General features: G+C 52.7%; 8 protein-coding genes across 8 annotated transcripts; 4 read left to right on the forward strand and 4 right to left on the reverse strand.

Annotated features, from left to right (window-relative positions):
- Positions 1-18: 18 nt before the first annotated feature.
- PRP45 (mRNA splicing protein) lies at positions 19-1740 on the forward strand (the record flags this gene model as incomplete). Its single annotated transcript, XM_051443017.1, has 2 exons — positions 19-196; positions 251-1740. 2 exons carry the CDS (start codon positions 19-21, stop codon positions 1738-1740), a joined length of 1668 nt encoding a protein of 555 aa, XP_051306605.1.
- Positions 1741-2358: 618 nt separating this feature from the next.
- Positions 2359-3441, forward strand: J4E86_002458 (uncharacterized protein; the record flags this gene model as incomplete). The annotated part of the gene is made up of 3 exons (XM_051443018.1): positions 2359-2583; positions 2650-3162; positions 3214-3441. The coding sequence occupies 3 exons, from the start codon at positions 2359-2361 to the stop codon at positions 3439-3441; spliced, it is 966 nt and encodes a 321-aa protein (XP_051306606.1).
- A 474-nt stretch (positions 3442-3915) lies between these two features.
- J4E86_002459 (uncharacterized protein) lies at positions 3916-5829 on the forward strand (the record flags this gene model as incomplete). The annotated part of the gene is made up of 3 exons (XM_051443019.1): positions 3916-4872; positions 4924-5365; positions 5510-5829. The coding sequence occupies 3 exons, from the start codon at positions 3916-3918 to the stop codon at positions 5827-5829; spliced, it is 1719 nt and encodes a 572-aa protein (XP_051306607.1).
- Positions 5830-6055: 226 nt separating this feature from the next.
- J4E86_002460 (uncharacterized protein) lies at positions 6056-6450 on the reverse strand (the record flags this gene model as incomplete). Its single annotated transcript, XM_051443020.1, has 2 exons — positions 6056-6243; positions 6303-6450. 2 exons carry the CDS (start codon positions 6448-6450, stop codon positions 6056-6058), a joined length of 336 nt encoding a protein of 111 aa, XP_051306608.1.
- A 304-nt stretch (positions 6451-6754) lies between these two features.
- J4E86_002461 (uncharacterized protein) lies at positions 6755-9450 on the reverse strand (the record flags this gene model as incomplete). The annotated part of the gene is made up of 3 exons (XM_051443021.1): positions 6755-8651; positions 8708-8766; positions 8839-9450. The coding sequence occupies 3 exons, from the start codon at positions 9448-9450 to the stop codon at positions 6755-6757; spliced, it is 2568 nt and encodes an 855-aa protein (XP_051306609.1).
- A 657-nt stretch (positions 9451-10107) lies between these two features.
- J4E86_002462 (uncharacterized protein) lies at positions 10108-11808 on the reverse strand (the record flags this gene model as incomplete). Its single annotated transcript, XM_051443022.1, has 3 exons — positions 10108-11134; positions 11222-11738; positions 11793-11808. 3 exons carry the CDS (start codon positions 11806-11808, stop codon positions 10108-10110), a joined length of 1560 nt encoding a protein of 519 aa, XP_051306610.1.
- Positions 11809-12663: 855 nt separating this feature from the next.
- On the forward strand, positions 12664-13120 carry J4E86_002463 (uncharacterized protein; the record flags this gene model as incomplete). Its single annotated transcript, XM_051443023.1, is given in 2 exon segments — positions 12664-13093; positions 13110-13120. 2 exon segments carry the CDS (start codon positions 12664-12666, stop codon positions 13118-13120), a joined length of 441 nt encoding a protein of 146 aa, XP_051306611.1.
- A 797-nt stretch (positions 13121-13917) lies between these two features.
- J4E86_002464 (uncharacterized protein) lies at positions 13918-14703 on the reverse strand (the record flags this gene model as incomplete). The annotated part of the gene is made up of 2 exons (XM_051443024.1): positions 13918-14450; positions 14541-14703. The coding sequence occupies 2 exons, from the start codon at positions 14701-14703 to the stop codon at positions 13918-13920; spliced, it is 696 nt and encodes a 231-aa protein (XP_051306612.1).
- Between the last annotated feature and the right edge of the window lie 297 nt (positions 14704-15000).

Below are 15000 nucleotides of genomic sequence, written 5' to 3' on the forward strand. Positions count from 1 at the left end.
TTCGCGCCTACATCGACCATGTCCGTCGCAGCTTTATCCAAGTCGCTGCCAAAGCCAAAATACTCGGGCGAAGAGGAGGAGCTCACCAACAGCACGCGCGTGCTAACCGCAGAGCAATATGAAGCGCAAGTAGTCGCGAAGAAGGGCCCGCCGCCCTACGGCCAGAGGCAGCACTGGAGGCCCCGCGCGCCTGAAGGTAAGCAAAACACGTATAGAAGACACATGGGACATGTACTGACATCACCTCTAGACTTTGGCGATGGAGGCGCATTTCCGGAAGTACTCGTCGCGCAGTACCCGCTCGACATGGGAAAGAAGGGCCAACCATCCACATCCAACGCGCTCGTGAGGAGAGTCGACGGCGAGGGCAAGACCAAGTACGACGAGATTGCGCGACGCGGACACGGCGATTCGAGGATTGTGCAGGCCAGCTTCAAGGACCTCATTCCTCTGCGCCAACAGGCAGACGCTGGCGAGCTGGACTTGTCGCGTCCTTCTGCGGAGGTTGTCCAAGCAACCAAGGAGAAGACTGAGCAGGCCCTCATGGCACTGGTCCAAGGGCAGACTGCTGCGCAACGGCCCAAGAACGTACAGGGCAGAAAGAACGACGAGCCGACTTTCGTCAGATATACACCCACGGCTCAGCATGGTCAAGCCCAGGGCCAGACGCGCATCATCAAGATCCAACAAAGACAGATCGACCCCATGGAGCCGCCCAAGTTTAAGCACAAGCGCATTCCTCGCGGACCACCATCGCCCCCTCCACCCGTCCTGCACTCGCCGCCCCGAAAGCTGACCGCCGAAGACCAAGAACTTTGGAAGATCCCACCCCCAATCAGTAACTGGAAGAACCCCAAGGGATACACAGTGCCACTAGACAAACGTCTAGCAGCCGATGGTCGGGGGTTACAGGATATCACGATCAACGACAAGTTTGCTCAATTCGGCGAAGCGTTGCAGGCAGCCGACAGACATGCACGAGAGGAGGTCAAGCAGCGTGCGATCATGCAGCAAAGATTAGCGGAGAAGGAGAAGCTACAAAAGGAGGAGCACCTGCGAAACCTCGCGAAGGAGGCACGAGAACAGCGCGCCAACACCTCCCGAAGGCGATCGCAGAGCGAATCGGACACTGATTCGGAAGAAGAGGCAGTGCGAAAGCGAATGGACGCTCGCAAGGAGAGGCGCGAGGACTTCCAGCGCGAACTCCGTCAGTCGCGGATGGGTACCGAGCGCAAGATCCAGATGCTGGCTCGGGAGCAGAATCGTGATATTTCTGAAAAGGTCGCACTCGGTCTGGCAAAGCCGACACAGAGCGGAGAGTCCATGTACGACTCGCGGCTGTTCAACCAGTCCAGCGGATTCAACGCTGGTTTCAACGAGGACAACCACTACGACAAGCCTCTCTTCGCAGCTCAAGATGCTATCAGCAGCATCTACCGCCCAAGTGTGCAGCAGGATGACGGAGAAGATGAGGGGCAGACCTACGACCGGATCACCAAGTCGAGCAAGTTCGAAGTCCTTGGAAAGGCCAAGGAGGGCTTCAAGGGTGCGGATCTGCAAGAAGCCCGGGACGGACCAGTTCAATTCGAGAAGGATACTGACGATCCGTTCAATATCAACCAGATGATTGACGAAGTTCGTGGTGAAAAGGGCGAGAAGACAGGAGAGAAGCGTTACGGCATCCAGGAGCCGGAGGGCAGATCAGCCAAGCGCGCCAGGGTTGATGATGACAGTGATTGAACGTAATTTAGCATTATCAAGACATATTTTAGGCGTTTGGGTCTTTTGCATAGCTCGATTTGCTAGCGCAATACTGTAGCATTTACTGCGATCAAAATGGTCATCATTGATCTGGCTCAATCTTCTTAATACAAAATTCACCACGCGTAATTGGGCGTCCATGGTCACAATAGCCTGCACGATTGTGTTACCACACCTACGACAGTCGTCGTATATGCTTACTAGCCGTCACTCTTCCATTGGCCAAGTCCCGAGGATCCCAGTCTCGGAAGGCGCACCTTCGTCGGAAAGCCGCACCGACAACAGCTTCCGTCTGCGTCTACCATCGACGCCATGCACACCTTCGCTCCACAGCCCCACCGTGCTATGTCGTACGAAAGTACAAGCCAACGGCGAACCCTGAAGTTATGCGCCTTGCGCTGGTGTGCTTGACTGGCCGACATGCTGCCGGCTGTCGGATCTCGATCGTACTGCTAATCGTTCGCTGTTTGCTAACATCTGAACCGTGTTTACTGCGCAGTACTTTAGGTCTAATCACAATCGCATAGAGGGAAAGATAATACTGTCCTTTGATGAACTCAAGTGCAGCTTCAGAAACTCTTTATCAGAAACGTCATCATGCCGGAAGAAGCACAAGCTTCACAAGCTCACCACCCTTCCGCGGTATCGGATAGCCAGGACCACAAGTTCAATCCGAATTTCACTCAGGCGGTAATCAATGCGACGGGACCAAAAGCTACGCCCAGGGTCAGACAGCTCACAGCGGGATTAATACGGCATCTCCATGACTTTGCGAGGGAGAATGAACTCACAGTCGATGAGTGGATGACAGGAGTTGAGTTGGTACGTCAGAGAGCTTTCCATGTTTGATATTGTGAGATATGACTCAGCATACTAAACGATGGGCAGATGAATGCAGCAGGTCGCATGTCAGACGCCAAACGGAACGAAGGCCAACTGCTCTGCGACATTCTCGGCCTCGAATCGCTCGTCGACGAGATCACGTACAAGCTCGCCTCTACTGCCGCCGACGAACCCACAGCGACTGCGATTCTAGGCCCCTTCTACCGCCATGATGCTCCGAAACTGCCCATGGGCTCCTGCATCGTGTCCAAGGAAATAAATGAGCAAGGCGACCGGACATTGATGCACGGCATCGTTACGGACTTTAGAACCGGACAGCCTATTGAGGGCGCGGTGGTGGACGTATGGCATACGGCGCCAAATGGCCTATACGAACAACAAGATCCAGACCAGCCAGAGATGAATCTCAGAGGTAGATTCACGACGGGCAAAGACGGGAAGTATAGCTTCTACTGCCTGAGGCCAGTACCTTACCCTATACCTTTCGATGGGCCAGCAGGCAAAGTGTTGCAAGCGCTGGATAGGCATCCGATGCGGCCGGCGCATATACACTTCCTGGTATGTGAAGCCTATGACGAACGTGCAGCCTGATGTGCTAACTTATCTCAGCTCACAGCGCCGGGCTACAAACCTATTGTTACTCAGATCTTCGACCGAACAAGCAAGTACATCGACGACGATGCCGTTTTTGCGGTCAAGGATTCTCTTCTTGTAGATTTCAATCCTTTTGAGGGAGATCCGAAAGCAGACTTTGAGCTGCCGTACGATTTCAAGATGGCGAGCTTCGAGGATGCAAAGAAGCACTCCGTTGCAGGGACGACAGAAGAAAGCGCGTGATCGGTAGAGGTTCAAGCTATCAAAGAACTTCAGCATCGTTTACAAGGTGTTTTCCGTTTGAAGCTCTAGTTGTCATGTTCTAATCGCAGCTGTCTGTTTCCGATATCATTCCGATGTTAGGCCGATCTCCCCGCACTGTACTACTCCGCTAACCGTCTCCAACCGAACCGCGGCTGTCATACAACGCCTTACGCGCGCCCTAGACAGAGGCTAACATCATGTGAATGTTATGGTGTTTAGCGTCCATGTTCCGTGTTGTTCCTGCTCTTCTTCTAAACCTTGCTTACGTATCTGCCTCATTCGGACATTCGGAATCCTCGGCACAGCACACGGTAAGCTTGTCGCGACTATATCTTAGCAAGGGTTACAACACATACAAACAACACAACTAACAGACGTGGAAAGCAGAGGTGTTAACTAATCACTTGAGACATACAATACTCGAAAGGAGGAAGAGCTAGAGGACAGCCCATCATGGCAGATAACAGCAAGATAACCCTCGGCCGCTACATGTGGGAGCGTATCCACCAAATTGGTGTCGACACAATCTTCGGTGTACCCGGCGACTTCAACCTACAATTCCTGGACTCCATCTACCTTACCCCAGGATTGACCTTTGTCACCAACCAAAACGAACTGAACGCTGCCTACGCCGCCGATGGATACGCCCGCATCAAGAACACGCCCGGATGTCTCGTGACCACGCATGGTGTGGGTGAACTTTCGGCTCTGAACGGCATCGCAGGTAGCATGAGTGAACATGTCAAGGTTGTTCATGTTGTTGGACAGACTACGCGGGCCATGCAGAAGAACAACATGATGATCCATCACAGTATTGGAAACAAGCCGAATCATCAAATGTACAACAAGGCTAGCGAGGGGCTCAGGTTCGCGGCTGCAGAACTCTGGGATGTTGCGGATGCGCCGAAAGAGATTGATAGGGTGTTACGGGAGTGTGTTATCAAGAGTGGGCCTGTTTATATCTTCTTACCGCTGGATCTGAGTGCCGAGATGGTGGATGCTGGGTTATTGGAAACTCCCATTGATCTTGCGCCGCATGTGGATGAGAAGGCGCGGAATGAAGCGGTCAAGGTTATCGTGGCTGCAGTCTCTGAGGCTAAACAGCCGACCGTACTGGTAGACGCTCTCGTCCATCGTTTCAACGCTGTCCAGGAAGCCGCGCAGCTAGTCCGCAAACTCAACGTTCCTTTCTTCTCAGCAACCATGGGCAAGGGCATTGTCGATGAGACAGAAGAGAATTTCGTTGGGGTATGGAACGGCGAAGTCAGTTCTCCAGGCGTCAAAGAAGTAGCGAAACAGGCAGATCTGGTGGTGACTCTGGGGTACATACCTGCTGATACGAACTCGGCTGGTTTCTCAAGACCATTGGACGAGACTAACACCATCCACATCAACCCACATGACGTTGTTGTAAGTCCCTCGCATACCTCATCTGATGTCTATTACTGACATACTTCCTAGGTCAAAGGCAAATCCTACCCCAACACACCCATCAAAACCCTCCTCGAAGCTCTAACCGCCGCCCTACCATCAACCCCCCAACACAAAATCCCCAAACCGCAACTCCCACCACCCCGCACACCCCTCGACGCAAAATCAGCCCACCTAACGCAATCCCAACTTTGGCCCGCCATCCAATCCTTCATCCGCCCAGGCGACGCTCTCGTCAGCGAAACCGGAACCTCGAATTTCGGTCTATGTGACATTGAATTCCCAGCGGACATCAGACTCGTTACGCAGATCTACTATGGCAGTATTGGTTTTGCTACTGCTGCGACATTGGGTGTGGATATTGCGCGGAGGGAGCTAGACAAGAAGGGAGAGGGACGGACTATTCTGATGACGGGAGATGGAAGTATGGCTTTGACGATCCAGGAGATTGGGACTATGATCAAGGCGAAGTGTAAGGCGATTGTTTTTGTGATTAATAATGAGGGGTATACGGTTGAGAGGTTGATTTGGGGGGCGAGGCAACGTAAGTCTCTTTTTCTTCCTCCCTTCTTTCTTTACACGCGAGCAACATCAAACTAACCACCATCGCCTACAGCATACAACGACATCGTCCCGCACAACTACTCGCATCTCCTGCCCCTCTACCGCCACCCAGACCCCTCATCTTCTTTCCACCGCGCAACCACCCTCTCAGAACTCTCCGCTATCCTAGACAAGCCGCAGCTGCAAAACCCGCAGAACGTCCAGCTTGTGGAACTCGTGCTGGACAAAATGGATACGAGTTGGAAGTTGGGGACTGCGCTGGCGTGGAGGAGCGAGGAGCACAAGGAGTATCTTACTAGAGAGGGGTTTGTGGATACGTATGGGGGGTGGGGGTTGGATGGGAAGGCCGGGGGGAGTGTGAAGTGGAGTTAGTCAGGTTGAGTTGAGATGGACTAAATGGTACCCTATGGTATACCTCGTTTGTGTGTATGCAAGATGGTATAGGTCTTCAGAATATCACCCTCCAAGTACCATATGTATCTTTATCATCAGAGAGACATGCTCGACCTAAAATGCCTACCGCCTTCCTAACAAGTTTTCTCCATGTTCTTCCTATTGCCTCCCTGCCCACCTTCGCCCTCTCTCTTCCATCCTAAGCTTAAGCAAACACCCCCAATAAACAAAACCACACAACAATCAACTCATAGATCATAACAGGCTGCCTCTCCCACCCATACATGACAGCCGCAAAGCCCAATCTCAGCGGGATGGTCGAAGCCATCATGCGACGGTTACCCTGGAAGGTAAAGATGAGTTGGTACCAGCCTACTGCTACTGCGCCGAGACCTTTTTTCCCTCCCGTTAGTTTGGGGTTGGGTATACGTTGAAACTGATTCTCGACTTACCGATCGATTGTAACGTTTTATCTGGACCCTCCATACCGGTGATTGCAGAGTACTCTTCTGGGTTGATGAAGGGGTAGATGCCGAGGGCTATGTTGACGATGGAGTGGAGGATGAGGAGGAGGCGCGCCATGCGCGAGATGGGTGACATTGTGACGAAGACTGACGGAATAACGGTGTTGAAAATGGTCAAAGAGATGTTAGATTTGATGGCTGGAATGTCGCAGCGAGAAATGTAGGATACCTAGGTATTGGCACCAACCCCGCTAAGGCAAGGCGTGCCGTTTTTAGCGCCCACGTGGGCGCGAGTGTCTCCTGGCCTGCGAAGTCTTGGTTCTTGATCCACTTTCTAAGGATACTTACGATCTGCCATCTACTGAAAAACTTGAAATTTACGGTGGTGTACACATGGGCATAAGTAATGCAGGTACAATTGACGTGCAGCCAACATGCGCCTAAACACCATATCCAGGGTTGCCGAAACTACTACCAGCAGCCCACCCATCAAGATCATAGAACCACTCCGGACTCCTTCCAAAGTGAAAACCATCCACGGAATCCATGGGTAACCCCTGCATGTACGCATTGATATCGATATCCAATCCCATGTTCACATCTCCCAGATCGCTATCCAGCATACTCAGTCCGTCCATCGTACCGTCGAAACGAGGGAAATCTATACTGTTGCTGCTGCCGGTTTGGGCCCCAGTACCAGTAGGTAGATGCTTCCCAGTAACGTCATCAGCGCCCTCGCCTCGACCATGCTCTCTCCCTACGAAGCTGCTGCTGGAGGGACTGAGGTCGATGTCTTCGCCGTGCTCTTCGCGGTATACTGATGCTAGTATCTGGCTCATTTCTTTGGTGGATGATTTCGCTGTTTCGAGCACAGCTACTTCAGGGTCGGTGCCGGCTATTAAAGCGTCGATACGTGCTAGTGCGCAGTTGATGAAGACAACGCCCTTTGCATTCGTTTCGCCATTTTGGACGCGGGATACTGCTGTGTGTCGGGATGATTCTAGGACTTGACGTAGGGCGTGGTACTGTGGTGGTAAGGATGTCAACCCTGTAGATGATGATGTTGTGGTTGGGTGTGTGGACACAAGGGGAGCGAATAGCGCCAATTCTTCTTTCCTTTCGTTGATCTGAGAGTTGAGTTCGTAGTAAACGGTTGACATGGCGTAGAGGAAGAACGACTTGAAGAACCCCACGCACCGGTGCGTCATGCGCGTCCAATCGTCCTCTTCTCCCGGTGCCAGCTCAGTTGCTGGTGCGTAGATCGCTAATGAAGTATCGAGACATATCTTCCGGGAGTAATGATAGCGTGGGTTCTCGTTTGCTTTGGAAAAGTAGGGGCGGTGGAGGCAGAGGACGAAGCGTCGTACTAGCGTATCGGACATCTTGATCTTGAACGGCGTGATGTTTTGTCCTGCTGCTAATGCTGATTTGAAGAATATCGTTTTCTCGCGACAGACGCTGATGAGCTTGGTGCCGATACGCAGTACGTCGTCGTATGATAGGTCGAAGCGCAGGTTGTTGATTACCCTAATGATCTCAAGGCGTGTGGGAAGGGTCTGTGTAAAAGCAATCTGTATGCTGCTGTCCGTGAATACGGTTGCTGGCTTCACATCGAGTGGCGTATCTATGCCGTTTCCCATGTCTTCGTCGTTGATATTGGACGGTGGCTTTGTATCGTAGTCATTCACGGAGATCATAGGCGGCATGCCCATGTCCAAGCTGCTCTGCGCCGTGATTTCCAGAACGGTAGCCCAGAGTCTGCGTCGCATCTCGCCATGATAGACACTGATCTTTGGGAAGTGAGACGGGTCGCGATGTAAGCCGAGATGCATCGCCGTCCGCAACATCGTACCTGCAGGTATCCATATATGGTCACCATCGATGCCACATACTTGACGTGCGATCAGAATCAATATCTGTATCTGCAGTCCTATCATGTTGAGCCGCGACTTTGCATGAGGTGCACACTGCCATTCCGCTGCAGCGTGGATCCACTTCGCAGCTGAGACGCGAAGCTTGGCTTGGTCGGGTCCGGTGTAGAACGGCACGGCAATTGCGCATACCAGCAGAAACTTATGAATAATGGACGGCTTGGCAGGCGTGGTGCCGAGCCAATATGCATCGTAGACTCTTCTGAAGGAAGGCACATGTAGTACGCGAAACACACCTTCGAATGTACGGAGATAGCAGTCGACTAGTGCGTCGCTGATTTCTTTTGGAGGGATGCACGCCTGCAGTTCTGGAGAGATGGAAGGCTGCGACATGCGAGAGGCCTTGATGATGCGAGCCATTCGCTTGACTTCTGAGACAGTAGCATACAGCTCAGTCGATTTGTTCCTATAGGCTACCATTAAATTTACTGTCTCTAGAGAAAGACTGGAATAATGACATACACCTCTTTCCTGTTTGTATTGTGGTTCGTTGTAGTGTTTGTATCACCGAGAGCGTCATACTGTTACCCGTCAGTTAAATTCGTTTCGAACAGACAAACCCCGACAAGGAAACCTTCGCTACAATCACTTACAGGATCGATAGCGTTCATCCAATGGCTCTGACCATAGTACTTTGCCTTTACAAACTGGGCGCTTGTGTCACTTGCACTTTCCCGTCCCGGCGACGTACTAGTCCTTGGGTCATCGTTCAGAGTAGCCCTCGCCAGTCGTTCTTCCAAACCCTGAATCCTATCCAACAAGCTGTTGATGATAGAAGCTTGCGCAGAGTCCGAGTGCGAGTTCAAGCCAAAAGCCGGTTTATTGGAGGGCAGAGGCTTTGGCTGGCCGTCGCATTCTCCAAGAAGCCCGGGTGCCACATAACGATTGACGATTGCATCAAACTGACTGGGAAGCTCGGGCGCCTCAGGAGAAGAGCGAGCCGGATTTTGGTCGTGATCGTTGCTGTGACCTGTGGAGGCATCGTCCTCGGGTGACCTTTGGGTTTCTGTCCGAATCCCCGGACGTGGAGGTCTAAACGTGCATGTCGCTGATTTGATCCTAGTGCATGCACCACAAGGCTTTCCTCGGTCGCATTTCACCTTGCGCATGCGACATTCGACGCATGATAGTGCTGGTCTTCGTCGACGTTTCGCTGGTCCGTTGCCATCTGTGTCTGCGGACTGGATGGTAGGTTGCTCAACCATTTTGGCTCACAAATACAAGAGAATTGGTCGCAGTTATCTTGACTGCGTAGTAAGAGTCGTATACAGCATTCAAGGATTCTAACATGGTTGCTGGTAGATGGACAGGCAACCGTCGGTGTTCTGTGGAGCGGCTCTCGGCTCTCGCTGTTTTCGGTGATTTCTGAATCCGCGGCAGGGGCGTTGGCCAGCCGCAGAAGCCTGCTCCTTCTGTCTCGTCGCAACAACATCATCTATAGGGCGAAGGATACCAGCTCGCATTAGCCTGGGAACGGTGTGCTTACACAGTCGCGTGTACTGACAGAGCGATAGAGTGTATGGCTATGCCTCGCGACATAGCTCCGTTTTGGGTAGCGTCCCAGCCTCCCCCAGCTGAGTCCCATTCAGGTACCCACAGCCTGACGCAATCATCAATATTCAACCCCAAAATGGGACTAGCTAAACCTTGAACCACATCAGGTCCGATTAGAGAATGTACATTGTCTCAAGAGTCGTTGCAATGGTCTGCATTCGAGTACATATGCTCATATCCTACAGGCACAAAGCGCCCCGAAATGCACCAACAAGCTACTTAATCCATTCTGCCTGACGATGATCATACCTGCCCCCCTGATCATTCACCTCATTATACGCTACAACGCACAAATATCTGCGCGTTCCTTACACACTCTCCGCATCAACACAGCTGTATGATGAGGCATCAGTCGCAGCACCACCTTGATAAACAGATACAAGCGGGTAAGGGCAGAGATCTCTCGACAGCACTGTTCCATTAACAGGTTGCGTTCCAACTGCCGGTAAGGTGTCTGGAGCTGTACCGTTTTCGACCCAAGCGACAAGCTGCTGCAGCGCATTATTGACGGGTGCAGGACCAGGGCCACCTGCGCAATGATGAAGGCCAGGCGCAAGGAACAACCTGTAGTACTCATCCACATCGGCATCCAGCGCGGCTACACGGTCATAGTACTGTGTTGACCCACCCGAAGGAATCAGGTCATCTGCGATGCCGTGCCAGGTGAGCAACTTCCCTCCTGCTTCCTTGAAGTTCGAGAGATCCGCATCGTTGGTGTTGATGATCGAATCCCACTGCTGCTGGCCGGCGTACAGGTAGTGTGGTAGACTCTCCGCGGTAATTGCGGACCAGTCAAAGGTAGCGTTCTTCTCGACGAAGAGCTGGAAGAACTGTGCGCCGAGTAGCCAAGCAGCGGTGGTGAGGCAGGTACCTGAGGCTTGACAGTCCGTGTCGGTCGTTGCCTGGAGGGGTGCATCGAACGCGTATCCTGGGTAGATCTTCTTTCCCCGTCTGTCGGAGACACCATACCATGTAGCATTGGCTACAGTTGCCGTTGCGTTGGAGATGACATTCGAGCTGCTATTGCCGCAGTTGGCGGGCTGTCCGACAACGGTGAAAGGGTCGAAAGTACACAACTCCGGGATGGATATGATCGAGTCTTTGACGCCGTCCAGTTCATCGCAAGCGGCGATTGCGGCAGCCCCAATCGCTTCAAATTCGCAATTGGGCGGGTATTCGCCGAGTGTGTTCATTACAGCTTGAGCATGAAACAAGCTTGCCAAGAGTGGGATGATGTTCAGTGCGGGTGCTGCAGCGATGATACCATCAAATGCTTCGGGGTAACGTTGAGCCAGCATCATACCTTGCCTACCACCCTGGGAACACCCAGTCCAGCTGTGTCTTTTGTTAGCTACTGTTCGTCCCAGACACACCATGAAGCGTCGACCACGGGTAGAATCGCAGTGCCAGGGTCATACATACTAAGAGTAAGCGGGAGCCTTCTGATAGAAGCTCTCGGTAACCATCTTCCCGAATATAGAGAGCTCGTTCAAAGTAACAGAACCGAAATTCTGCAAAGCAACCACATCGACATTGCCCGGAGACTTGAGCGCCCAAGGAAGAGCGGAGACTTCAGTTGCATTGTGGCCACCGTCAGTGGAAGCTGCCGCATATCCCTGGATAATGGCCGGGAGTAGGCTCTGATCGAAAACACCAGCGCGCCAGCCGCCGCCTCCCACACCGTTGAAGCGTCCGTTCCACTGCTCCGGCAGCCATATCTGGAGGTTGACTGTGTCGTTCTGACCTGGATGGGTGTAGGCCATCTCTACGCGGCAGTAGGAGATATTGTACGATGAGACTCCAAGAAGTGGCACAAGCTGTTCGGCTGGGATAGGCGAGCCTTCTGGTGTCCATTGTGTCTTGGGCTCTGCAGTGAACTTCGTGATTGCCGTGCCATCGAGGTAGGGTTGGGCAAGGCTTGAACAAGCCAATCCGTGCGCTGTTCGGGCTGTTAGAAACAGAGATCATATCGAATGCATCGGACTCAACATACCTAAAGCCGAATACATCTTGTTCAAGAAAAGACACGGTTCGTGCGAGATAGGAATTTGATGTTGAAACAGGTGGTGACTCGCTCTAATGTGTACAGCAGAATGGTGCCTGCGACAACATTACTTATATACGACATGTTTCTTTAGCTGCGATGGGAGGCGGTTCGTCAACGCCCTGCCAATCCCACTATGATGGCAATGGCGGCATAGCCGACCTCGCGAGATGGTGGTTCATCAGGGCAAACGACGAAACGAACTGCGCGATGTGATCGCTAGTAATCCTGCCTTGTCCTTCTAGAGCATAATTACTTCGGCAAGGCGGATGTTAAGCTTCCGGCGCAGGACCGGTAAACGAGAACGAGTACCTCTTGTGATCGGCATCCTTAGCGTCAACCTACCAAATTAGGCTTCCTTTTGGCACCAGGCCAGGCACCAACAAGTCTCGCCCCCGCAGCACACCTGAGCCATGCCGTCTCCTTGCCAAACTCCCCAGGTGCATGACAACCTACCACATCTAAAGCGGAACGAATATGCGAGTGCCTAGATCGAGCCCGAATGGCAGTGAAACGATACCATAGGAAGTCACGGGCTGGATGCGACACGTGCAAGCGACGGCGCGTCAAATGCGACGAAGCCACACCCAAATGCGGAGCTTGTGCTCTACGAGAAGAACAATGCACCTACCCAACACAGAATGTTTCGCCTGGGTCTAGAAGGAAAGCGAAGACGGCGTTGACAACGGCATCATCGTTATCTTCATCATCATCACCACGATCACCTGTTCCAACCAAACCCGGCTGGTATTCCCTCTACGATGTCTACAGCGGCCCATCCTCCCGCCTAGCCACCTACAATGCGACCCGAACGCTCGAAATGCGGCTCATGCACCAATGGACCACAACCACCTACCTCACCTCCGTGCACCGCAACGCGCTCGTCTTCCGCGACTACGCCGTAACCAAAGCGCTGCAACACACCTACCTACTAGACATACTCCTCGCCTTCACCTCTCTACACAGCGCCAGTCTCGCCTCCTCCCCCACCGCATCTCACGACCACGTCGCCGCCGCACTGCACTACCAGAACAGAAGTATATCCGAGCTCAATGAGCAGGTGTCGCTGGCTTGTATTTCGAAAGAGAGTCTCGACCCGGTTTGTCTTATGACTGCTCTTCATGCTGTTGTTGCGCTTATCGCGAGTCTGATTCCGGCCACGCCGGGTGAAACGTTGGAATCTGTGTCGAAGGTACTGATGCGTGTTAGGAAGTATACGATGGGTATGAAGGAGATTGTGGAGGAGCATAGTGTGTGGGCTAATAGCGGGGAGTTGAAGCAGATACTTGGAAGTCCTGTTGTTGAGTTGGTAGGAGAAGAGGGCAGAGCGTTCACGGCGGAGAAGCTGCGCGCATTGACGGATGCGATACTTGCGAATATGGATCTTGATGATGCGGCGACGCCGTTCTTTCGTGGTACCCTGGAGAAACTGGAGAAGGCGTACATGGATAGTGATGGGCATTCGGTGGTTCCTTGGTTGGGTACCGTGGAGCCGGAGTTCTTTCAGAAGGCGGATATGGGGCAGGTGCCGGCTCTGGTTATATTAGCCTGTTGGGGAGCGATTAATTGTATTTTGGAGGATATGTGGTGGATGCAATATTCTGGGAAGAGGATTGTGGAGGAGTTGGCCTGCCAGCTCGAGGGCTGTGATAGCCGGTGGAACGATATTCTGGATTGGTGTTACCAACAGGTTGGGTTAATGGCAGAGATCAGTGATCGTGTTCGAGGAAACAGTGGAGGTGGGCCTGGATCGGGTTATGTCGTTCTCTTTGGAGAGCATGCATGAATGGCATCGTAAGCGAAACAGTCCATGTCGTACTCGTTTACTCATTCTCGTTCACGCAAGGCGCTAGGGTTTGATTGCGGTGACGAGACGTGGAGGGATTGGCGTGAGCCTGCAAGACTAGTGTGTAAACCCAGGTGGTACCTACAAAAGTACTGGGGAGATTGAGGTAACTAGCTCTACGTTAGCATCTAAGCCCGGTTGCAGCACCATCTCTTCCACTTCCCCTACACCAACACCTCGCTAAATGCCACGACAACTACTCATACATCGCACACCCACCAACGCCATCTACATGTCCTTTGTCAAATCGTAAATCTTCTGAATTTCCTTAAGCTCGCCCTCGTGGTCGAACTTGAGATCCTTCAACAATCCGTCTCCGAATCCAAATACCCAGCCGTGCACGACAGGGAACTCGTTCTCAGCCCAACACTGCTGCACAGCCGCCGTCTTGACCACATTCCGGCACTGCTCGTACACATTCAGTTCTACGAGCTTGTCGTACTTCTCCTCCTCTGTGCCGCCGTTGGCCATGACATCGTCGAGCTCCTTCTGGTGCAGTCTGTAGACGTCGCGGATGTTTCGGAGCCAGGGGTTCAGCAGACCCATGTCCTTTGGTGTCATGGCGGCTTTGACACCACCGCAGCCGTAGTGGCCGCACACGACAATGTGCTTAACTTTGAGGTGGCGGACCGCGTAGTTGACGACGGACATGACGTTGAGGTCGATGTTGTTGACGAGGTTGGCAATGTTGCGGTGGATGAACATCTCGCCGGGCTCGAGACCGGTGATGGCTTCGGCAGGGATACGGGAGTCGGAGCAGCCTGTGGAGATTGGGTTAGCAAGTTCTAGGTGGTGGGTGATATAATGGAGTAATGTTATAGGGCAATTGAGTCATTCCAGATGCAACTCACCAATCCATAGATACTCGGGTGCTTGTCCTGCACTCAGATCCTTGAAGAAGCCTGGGTTCTTGTTCCGCATCTCATCGGCCCATTTCTTATTGTTTTCAAAGATGCGGTCATGGCTCTGCTGCAGGTACTTGCGCACCTCCTTTGGCTCTTCCTTTCCAGTCATTCTGGGCCAGGAGAAGTTTCGTTTGGCGGTAGTACTCTGTGGGCTGGATGCTTGCAAGAGGGATGCTGACCGTCCGGTATGACAGGTACGCAGGGAAGTCTGATGGAGTAGAGAAGATATCGGAGAAGAAGTATGCAGTAGCGGTGTTGAGCTTGATAAGAGACGAGAGGCGGGAGCGAAGGACTGCCCCGCTGCAACTAGCTCTCGGAGAGCGTGGGGTAACCGGTGCGGCATGACAGGACAAGAAAAAACGACGCGCAAAGGCAAAACGCCAATCCCAGTGCTGCGGGCAGTTTC

This window comes from Alternaria arbusti, assembly GCF_024043155.1.
Source record: "Alternaria arbusti strain BMP 1465 chromosome Unknown scaffold_2, whole genome shotgun sequence".
Taxonomy (NCBI): domain Eukaryota; kingdom Fungi; phylum Ascomycota; class Dothideomycetes; order Pleosporales; family Pleosporaceae; genus Alternaria; species Alternaria arbusti.